We start from the raw sequence: 10489 nt of genomic DNA, 5'->3' as shown, positions 1-10489 counted from the left end.
AAAAAAAAAAAAAAAAAAAAAAAAAAAAGAGAAAGAAAAAACTGTGCCGGGGTAAATTATTTTCCAAAAATATTTACGATTATATTTTCGAATAAGAGGGAATAGAGGAAGGGGGGGGCAGGAATCTAATTGCAAGTTTACAATTTTTCTTGCCGCCTGCTTTCGTTAATTTTCACTTGATACGATTGACTAAAAACAGAAACAAGAAGCAAAAAAAAAATAAGAAAAGAATAAAAAACAGAAACAAGGAAAAGGATTTAGAAAAGAAATCAAAAGGAAAAAAAGAAAAAGAAAAATACGAGAGCAAACATATTTTTTAAAAATATAACAGACGATCGAACAAAACAAATTTGTACGATTTGTTGTGTGTTATTCTTTTAACATCTTCCTATTTCATGTTTAATTAATAACGAGGACGGGGTGAAGGAACAAATTATTATATTATTATTATTTTTACTTTTTTTTTTCTCCTCCCCCTATTCTTTCTTTCTTTCTTTTTTACTTTTTTTTTTTTTTTTTACTGAATAGATATTTACTTACTGTTCTTTTTTTCTTTCTTTTTTTTTTTGTTTTGTTCTATTTATTTTCTTCTTTAAATAGTTGGTACATGTATTGTACTTACACATATTTGTAAATGATTATACTACAGTAATATACATACTTATACAATTGAATTTTTATTTTACATAGTACGTAAAGATTATAAACTTTTGAATTGGTTAAAGAAAAAATAGAAATTGTATGACGACTTCTTTTTTTTTTTTATGAGTTTTACAATTTAAATAAGGTAATTTATGTTGCTAAAAATCCACCGTCTATTGGTAAAGTTATTCCGTTTATCATTGAACTGCGATCACTTAATAGATATACTATCGCATCTACGACTTCGTTGACTTCTAAAAATTCAAAATTGAATAACAAAAAATAAGAAAATTTGAATACCTTGACCTGCAGAAATAAAACGAAATATAAAGTGTTTTAAATAATATTGACTCAACTGAACCGGTTACCCTAAGTTTAAAAACAGAACGGAATATTTATATTTTGATGAAATTGATACAAAATATTAATAATAATTAAAAAAAAAAGTTAACATTTTAAAATAAAAAAATTAATAGTTTTGCGTGAAGTGTTATAGGAAAAAAAAGAAAAATAACGTCTCATAGACGTTATCGTATGCCAACGGGTTAATATACTAACTTATATAATAATATATGGGAAGAATAAAATCATAATTGAATGATTAACGTTTAGAGAATAAAACTAACCTGCGAATCGACCTAATGGAATTTTACTTATCATACTCGAAGCTTTATCTTTGTCGCTCCATCCTAATTTTCCCATTTCTGTTAGAACAACCGTAGGATTGACAGCGTTCACTCGAATATTAAAAGGACCGAGCTCGAGAGCCATTGTTCTAAACAAAAAATATAAAAGTCAAGGGAAGGGATTATTGTAACGTGACGAGAGTAAAAAAATTGTATGGGTTTTTTGGTTTTTGTTTTTAATTATTCGATAATACAAATTCAAATAAATAAATCAATACTCTATGTAATAATACTATTCAGGGTTAAAAGTTTATCTATTTAATCTGGAACTTTATCGTAAAGCGGATAAAAACTCGACGGTGGGGGATCGGTATCGAATAAAATATTTTACTACCAGTCGCGGTTAAAATATTTGAACTGAATGTAATTTTTACACGAAATCAAAAATATTTTACATTTAATTCTTCAATCAATTTTATTTTAAAACTAATTTGAAATTTGTTGCTACTTTGGAGATGATTGATTGATAAAATAACAATATTCAAAACTAATCTGATTAATTTATATTTTACTATATTAAAATCATGATTATTAAATATACAATCTTAAAAAGTTAAATTTAAACTTTTTGAAAATTCACAAGTCCCGACTCGGCAATTTATATTTTTCGTGTATTAATTTGAATTAAAACAAAATATTGGAGCACATTATCGAAGAACGATTAATTCCTGATGAAATATTTTGAAAAGAAGAAAAAATAGGAAAAGTTTTAGTGACTCGTGCAATTGTGACAAACCCATCAATTTTTTTCGTATTTACAGTTAAAAAAAAAATGATTTCAAGAGGACAATTATTTGTATTGGATGAATGTATATTCGTGAATATTTAATTTATTTAGAATCAATCATCTATTCTAATGATTATTATTGGATCACCCAGTATATAATAAAAAAAAAACATAAAATGTTCTCACTTTGTTAACATATCGACGGCCCCTTTGGAAGAACAATAAACAGCATGATCCTTCAATGCTGCTTTACTTGCTTGGGAGGATATATTGACGATACTACCACCAACATTTCTTTTGATCATGTTATTAGCGACCACTTGAGAGACGTTCATAATGGCTTTAACATTGACGTTAAATACTAAATCAAATTCTTCCGGTGTTGCATCCAAGAAAGGAGATAAACGAGCTACACCAGCATTATTCACCAATAGATCGATCGGTAAAATGTTTTCAACAGCTTTTCTCGTTGCATTCCAATCTTTAAGATCAACGCATACTGGTATGATCTTTGGATCCTCGACAAGTAATTTGTTTAAATTATCACTCGTTCTAGAAAGAGCTATAACTTCAGCTTTATATTTGGACAAACGTAGTGCTAAATTTTTACCAATTCCTATGATCAAATTTTATCTTTTATTTTTTATACAGTTAATATCAATTTTTAAATGAAATATATAATGGCAAGCAAAAATAATTTTTGTCAATAATGAAAATTTACAATTAAAATAGTAAAAATAAATGATATTTATATCGTGACATTGAAAAAAAATAAAAAGAAAATATAATAAAATGTATATACGTAATTGCATGAAATTACAATATGGTGGTCTGCGTTTGGTAAACAAAAAAATAAAAATAAAATAGAGAACAATTAATTTTATACGAACAATTTTATATTAAGATATCATATACTTATTACATTTTTTTTTATTATCATTTACACAAACATTGTAATATAATTTTATTCTTAATTATCAATCGATTAAGAATCAATTTGTTTGATTAATAGGTGCTAGAAGAAGTAAGAGAAAGAAGACGACGCCGCGTAAAGCTTTGAACGCGAATTAAAAAAAATATATATATATATATATTAAAAGAAAGAACAAATATACCTTGACCAGCACCAGTGACGAGAATCCGCTTGCCTTGAAAACTAATATTCATCGTGATTTGCTAACTCGACGAGATGTTGTGCTGCACTGTTTAATCAAGAAACTCTCGACAATGATTGTATTTTGTTGGATGTACGTATCAGATTAATCGCTGAATTAAATACTTAACAACACTTGTATCAATTTGTCTGATTAGCAATAGTTTGGATCATTGACATTTTCTCCTATAAAATTGTATCAAAATTAATAACATTTATAAAAATAAATTTAATCCCAACGAGAGAAAATTATGATTATTATTATTATTATTATTATTATTATTATTTAATTTAATTTTGTGTGCATGTGTGAATATTCATTTTGAACAACGTGTGATCTTTTTTCTTCGGATAAACAAAAAAAAAATGTATACTAATAATAAGTAAATAACTCACATATTATCTCGTGAGTGTTATCTCATGAGTAAATGTAATATTTCACTCTGAAGTTGCTTCAAAGAATCAGTAATCGCGTATTTATTCATGAATTATTAACACATACTATACATTATATTATTCAGATCAATGCGTTAACGCTTACTGTATCATAATAAACTTCGATTTCGATAGATCGATCAATCGATCGAAAAATTTATTCCCAATACATTGAAAACTTGTATTTGATTAAAATAAAAATGATTTAATTGTTTATTGCATAATCTTAATGACTCTTAGTCATCGTGCATTATCTTAATAATATCTAACATCTTATTTAAATCTTTGATTTTGAATGATTCGATTTTTGAAGTGATATCGAGATTGTTTAGCCTGCCATCTAGCGTCCGAACTTATCAATTAATATCATCAATTTATATCAGTTGATAATGTTCATATGAATGAAATAATAATAATAAAATAAATAAAGAATAAATAATCTAATTTAAATATACATATATACTATATTTTGTGTTATTATCGTTAAAATATGGAGACATCTGATGCTATATAGAAATAAAACTTTATATTACATTTAACAATTTACACTCATTGTCAGCCATTACAGTGTATGCAGCAAACGTTTTTATTCGTTAAAAATGCACACCCAAGTGTACGTGTGTGTATGTGTCATTACACATAAGTTCGTATACCGTAGTAATTTAGATTAATATGTAAGAATTTTTCATTTTAAATAGATAAAAATATTTGATGTTCTTTTTGTGTGCGTTTATGTTCGACTTACTGTTCGCTAAGTGGATAGATTGTAAATTTTTGTAGTGGATTATTGTAAATAATAATGATTAATACTTTTGTTTATTTTCAATAAATAACTTTTCGAAATATTATATCAATGAAATACAACAAAATATTGCAACAATTTAATAAACCGTAATAAAAGTCTATTCACATAGACAAAATTTATTTATCAATTTGATTAAAATCATTTAACAGTTTTAAACTTAATCCATTAGTAAACAATAATATAATATACTAATTATTTGTATTGTTATTATTATTATGTTATGATATGATTCTATTTTAATTAATATACTTATACATGAAATTGTTCTCTTAATTATTTATGTAAATCATATCGAAACTCATAAGAATATTTGTATTTTTACACATTAAATACGAAGTAAAAGATGAAATTATGTGATTTTATGCTAGATGCCCTTGGACTCATGACTTAAATTCTCTATTCTGAGTGTAATATCGTCATACGATTTTACGGATGGTTGATTTAAATTTTCTTTTACAGGATGGTGCTTCGCTTGAAGTATTTCCGTGGCTTGTTCACTGATTTCATTCCAAGCAAACTTAATGTCTTTTTCTTGACATAACGGACTGCATATGCAAAAACGAATGATATATTTATCGTTTAATGTAGCGATAATAACAAAAATGCGTTTCCTTTCAGTCAAACGTTTAACAAGTTCTTGTGTCCAATCATCCTCTCCCTGAAATAAAAATAAAAATTAAAATTAAAATTAAAAAAAAAGGAAAGAAAATGTGTTAAAGTTTTAATTTCTCTTTGGATTCAAAATTAAAATATGTCCACAGTATTGTCCTGGACTGTCGTAAAAAAGCAGCTAAAAAAAAACGAAAAGAAAAACTTAGAAATCCTAATTGTACTTGTAAAAATTAACATTGTCGATTGTCCAGTACAAATTGAATATATTTTACGTAAGATTCAAATCCGCAGTGCGACAAAATTTAAATCATATGATTTAAAAAACTTTTAATTACTCAATTAATGATAATTCAAATTTTGATAATGTGAATCAAAGTAAAACACACAATTTGACAATCAAAAAAGTTAAACGAATGTGATATTTTTTTTTTGGTGCGAGAAAAGTAAATAAAATTTATAAGCAAACAGTTTAAAGGAATAAAAAAAGAAAAAAAAAACACAGAATGAAATTTATTGCTCTATACTGAAACATCATAATTTTGGTTAATTGTTTCGAAGAATATCTGAATAATTTATTAAGTAAAGACGACTGTTAATCATATCTGGATGACACGAAACTACAATATTTTATCAATCACGTGAGGTAATGTTCAACACGCTCAATATTTCATACCTTTAATCGGAAACTAATTAGACCCATACTATTCGTGACAAGTTCAAATCTTTTGTCAGATTCAACGTATTTAGCAAATTTATTTGCTATTGATACAGTATTTCTTATGTGTTGTTGCATTCCTTCTATCCCATGAAGACGTAATACAAACCAAAGCTTTAAAGAACGGAAACGACGTCCTAATTGTATTTGCCAATGCTATAAAAAAAAACAAAAAAGTATAATTACATCGTTCGAATTTTGTAAAAATAATTGAAATGATAATTCACATAGAAACATACTCTAAATTCAGGTGTGACACCTTGTTTATCGTGTGCCAAATAAATTCTGTCAACGTTCATTGCCTCGATGAGATATTTGGAATCTTTTACCCTAAAAATAAATTATTCGTCATTTAAAATATATCTTTTTTTGTATTCCTTTTTTTTCAATAACGCGTAATTTTCTTGCATATAATTTGCTTGGCAAATGAAGATATTTACCACATTGCAGAACAATCAAAATTAACGAGCATCCATTTATGACAATTAACGTTAAATGAATCAGCGTAATGAACACCTGTCATCAAATGTCGATATTCAGGACAAACAAATGCAGCACCTAATTAAATAACAAATTATTATTGAATTTAATTAATTGATTTACGATACGATATTGTGTACGATCATGAAAATATAATTATATACTGACCTACATATGCGGCATCAACATGAAGCCATAAATCGTATTGATTACAAATAGGTCCTAATTCATCTAAATTATCCAAAGCACAAGTACCAGTAGTACCCAAAGTTGCACAAACGAAACATGGTATAAGACCGTTTTCTAAATCATTTTTAATTGCTTTTAATAATGTATCACCACGAAGGCTTCCATTTTCGTCTGATGGCAAAAGTTTCATCTGAACGGTGGCTAAAAGTCCCGCTTTTTCAACGGACGAGTTTGCCTGATCTAAAATATTAATGAAAATATTTCGTTTATTTTAATACCCCAAGTTAATTATTGTCAGTTTCGATTAACATTTAACAATATCAAGAAATATAACTAATCAAAATTTGTTAATAAATTTCAATGATAAAAATCGAATAATCAAATTACCTGAACTATAAGCTACTAATTTGGATCTAATCATGCCCACATCCCAATCGGGATGAATACTTTTCATACGTCGAGTTATTCGATCTTTGGCAGTTATTAAGCAGATTAATGTAGTTTCACTAGCGGAACCCTACGTAAATTGGCAAACAATGTATTTATATTATAAATGATGTCGTTAATGTATTAATATATATATATATATATAAAGATTAATCAATTAGTCATATTTATAAATTAAGAGCTGATCATTAATAATCAACAAACTACAACAACGGCTCGTTGGTCTAGGGGTATGATTCTCGCTTAGGGTGCGAGAGGTCCCGGGTTCAAATCCCGGACGAGCCCGTGAAATTTTTTTTTTTCTTACTTTTTCTTCCTTTCTAATATTTAATGTCTCCTCAATCAATTTTTTCATTAACAAATTTAGTTTTCCTACATAAATATTATTTAATTGAATTTTTAAATCTTTCGTAAATCCATTTATACCTTACGCTTGCATTCGTATAATTTGTAGCAATGCTTTTTTATATTACTTTCAATATAATTTGAATGTTATTTATTTATAAAAAAAAAAAAGAAAAAAAAAGAATTAAACACGATGAGAATTATAAGAGAAAGCCAATTAAAAGAAAATTTATTATTTACGATTTATACGATGGTCAAAAACTAGCCATAACATGATTTAATTATTTAAACGTTTATACACTATAAATATCTTTTTACGTTAAATTATTATGTATTGATTACAATAAACATTCGCGAATAATTGATTTTTTTTCTTTACAATGTTTTCAGTAACAATTATTTCTAAAAAAACAAGAACAGAAAAAAAGTTAGACAATTATTACCTGTATAACACCTCCTCCGGAACCATTGCTACAATTTAAGAATTCGGATGGAAGATTTAACATTTTTCCAAGCCAATTTAATGTGATAACTTCTAATTCTGTAAAAACAGGTGAACATATCCAAGAAAAACCAACGCCTCCTAATCCAGCGCATAGCAATTCACCAACGATGGATGCATACGATGGGGCAGCGGGAAAATATGCGTAAAAATGAGGTGAATGCCAGTGTGTCATCTTAAATAATACGACAGAATATAAATACACATATATCATATACAAGTATAACTGTGTATATAAAAAATACATATACATTTTGTACTCATACAAAATTAGATACGTTCTTTTTTTTTTTTCTAACAGGTATAGAGTCGATACAAATAAATTATCCCCTTGCAAATATTGTGACAAAAAGAAAAAATATTATTTTAATATTATATATTTAATTTAGAAAACTGATTATATAGATACATCCGCGTGTATTATAAATTTACTTACTTACCCCAGGTAGAATTACTCTTTCAATATCTTTGAAAACCTCTTGCCAAGTCTCAGCTTTTACAGGCGCTTCTCCTGGTATCATTTGACTGAGATAACCAGGTTCAACGTTAGGAAGTACAGGTCTATCTTTCAATGTTTTAATATAATTCGCAATAAAATCAATCGTAGTTTTGCCGAAATCAAGAAAATCCTTGTCGTCCATCCTTGCGATAATTTATTTATTTCTCTTCCGTTTAGATCAATTGGTTGACTGATATATTACAGTTAAAAATTATAACAATTGAAAATTGAATGAACTCTTTTAAAATAGCAGTTTTGTAATTTCTTTCTTTATTCTATTCCCTTTTTCCACACCTGTACTTTGTAAATTATTAACTAAACTCAAACGAACAGGTCTTTATACATCGATATAGTTAACTAAGAATGAATTATTAAATTTGACTTGATCAGAATCGTACGTACGATATTTAATTGTACATTGCGTCGAATTATTTTTTCCGTGGCGGATGTTTGAACGCGCTTGTCGAACTAACAAAGATTCTTTAAGAAATGACTTCTCTTCAGAACTGCCACGTAAGGTTAAATGCTTATACATAAAGAACTTTCACCTGCTTTCTCCGCAATTATTCAAAATATTGGTTCGTCCGTAATAAGAAAGATATTCGCAGAACTTCAATTTTATTTTATTTTATTTTATGTCTCTCTTTCTCTCACATTCTTTCTCTCTCTCTCTCTCTCTCTCTCTTTCTTCATTTATCTGTTTCTACTATTTTCTAGTTAATCCTCTATAATATATTTTTTTGCATACAAACTCTATTTATTCTATCAAACTATTTTACAATAACTTTCTATATGTAAATTATATATCAATTAAATATATTTTCATTAAATATTTACATATATGTGATATCCGAAAAATTATTAATTAAACTTTAGACTACATATTATTGAGTTCAAATAAATGAAAACGGTCTATATAAATTTATGTTTCCGAATGTTTGATTAAGTATATAAATTGTTTCTAAAGGTATTTATAATTTATTGTGACAATTATATATATAAGAAATATTCGAAAATTCCTATCTCCGAAATAATGCATATTTTTCTTTGGTTTTGGACATTTTTGGACCCATAAATGTAAAGAAAACTAATACCATAGCGTTAGCTGAACATCATTTTACAACAGGACATAATTTTAAATTTGACGCAGCAACTATTTTAGACTTAGAAGAAAATTGGTACAAAAGAAATATCAGCGAAATGTTTCATATTTCAAACGATAACACGATAAATTTTAGAACTGACACGAATAATTTAAATCACATCTATAACGGAATTTTTAAAATTTAACGATAATAAATCGAACATGACAATAGAGGACACCTTACATTGAAGATATCTAGATTAATAAACACTAGTCTCTAGATTGAAACAGTATTGTTGAGAGTTCAAATCATAACGATTGAATATTTAACGAAGTTTAGATGTTTTGTGCTTGGAATATTAATAAAAAGAAAAATGTATGTCTACACAATAAAAAAATGACGCTGAACTGCAAGATTAAGGTAACATGTTAAAAAAATTATTGTATGAGTCTCATATATGTTATAATATAATAAAATAAAATTTCCAGTTGCTGAAGAAGTCCCAATAAAGGGACGAAACGTCCAACTTAGTTAAATTAAGTTCTACTTCTTTTTATGTCCAAGTTCCCTGTGATTCCGTATTAAGAATTATAATTTTGGACGAGAGAAATAATTAATTAAGTTAAGAATTTGATTTACAAATTATCTTTTTTCTAAATTTTCATTAACATTAATTCTAATTTATTCTAAACTTTCGCGAATTACGCGAATACAACTAAAAGTGAATTAAATTATGAATTTTGACAATTTTGATAAGATTTTAATTTGATAAAAAGAAAACGAAAAAAGAAAATAAATATTTTGTCCACACCTAAACTTACGTAAGAAATCCACAGATGTAACTTTTCTTAGAAATAATTGTGTATAGTCATCAATGACTTACAACCGTTCTTATTCTTAAAGTATTAGGTACTAATACTGACTATCGGTAATATTTATCACTCACTCTTTATATACCTTCAGTTCTCTAGGTTTTTGGTTTGCCTGATTGTAAAATGACGTAGATAATTACTTATGTTGTATATTTTCTCCTTCTTCCTCTTCCTTATTATCTTTCTTCTTCTTCTATATTACATATATTAGCCCAGTCAATAAGAGGTGAAAAAAAAACTTTCAGGTAGAAGTTCTCGACAGTTTGATACAAAGGTAATTCGACGTCGCTGAATC

General features: G+C 26.9%; 3 protein-coding genes and 1 non-coding gene across 5 annotated transcripts in view; 2 read left to right on the top strand and 2 right to left on the bottom strand.

Moving 5' to 3' along the window:
- The window catches only part of LOC106787755, a 26624-nt gene extending 23483 nt beyond the window's left edge, over positions 1–3141 (top strand). The window contains exon 8 of one of the 2 annotated variants that reach the window (XM_014750393.1): positions 3068–3141. In XM_014750393.1, the coding sequence (XP_014605879.1) occupies positions 3068–3126 (59 nt within the window). In that variant the 3' untranslated portion in view covers positions 3127–3141. The remainder of the gene's footprint in view (positions 1–3067) is intronic. The other variant, XM_014750391.1, reaches the window with a different exon arrangement.
- LOC106787756 (L-xylulose reductase-like) lies at positions 515–3766 on the bottom strand. The gene is made up of 5 exons (XM_014750394.1): positions 3605–3766; positions 3171–3394; positions 2242–2671; positions 1269–1417; positions 515–896 (listed from the first exon to the last, which is right to left on the bottom strand). Exons 2-5 carry the CDS (start codon positions 3220–3222, stop codon positions 793–795), a joined length of 735 nt encoding a protein of 244 aa, XP_014605880.1. The 5' UTR covers positions 3223–3394; positions 3605–3766; the 3' UTR covers positions 515–792.
- A 762-nt stretch (positions 3767–4528) lies between these two features.
- Positions 4529–8379, bottom strand: LOC106787769 (aromatic-L-amino-acid decarboxylase-like). Its single transcript, XM_014750419.1, has 8 exons — positions 8179–8379; positions 7680–7913; positions 6832–6961; positions 6424–6684; positions 6216–6333; positions 6015–6105; positions 5734–5931; positions 4529–5106 (listed from the first exon to the last, which is right to left on the bottom strand). The coding sequence occupies exons 1-8, from the start codon at positions 8377–8379 to the stop codon at positions 4813–4815; spliced, it is 1527 nt and encodes a 508-aa protein (XP_014605905.1). The 3' UTR covers positions 4529–4812.
- Trnap-agg lies at positions 7105–7176 on the top strand. The gene has a single exon. It is a non-coding gene; the product is annotated as a tRNA-Pro (tRNA).
- Positions 8380–10489: the final 2110 nt, after the last annotated feature.

This window comes from Polistes canadensis, unplaced genomic scaffold (assembly GCF_001313835.1).
Source record: "Polistes canadensis isolate GaletaPanama2010 unplaced genomic scaffold, ASM131383v1 scaffold_114, whole genome shotgun sequence".
Taxonomy (NCBI): Eukaryota; Metazoa; Arthropoda; class Insecta; order Hymenoptera; family Vespidae; genus Polistes; species Polistes canadensis.
Note: the sequence above shows the minus strand (reverse complement) of the source record. Positions and strands in the feature narration are given on the sequence as shown.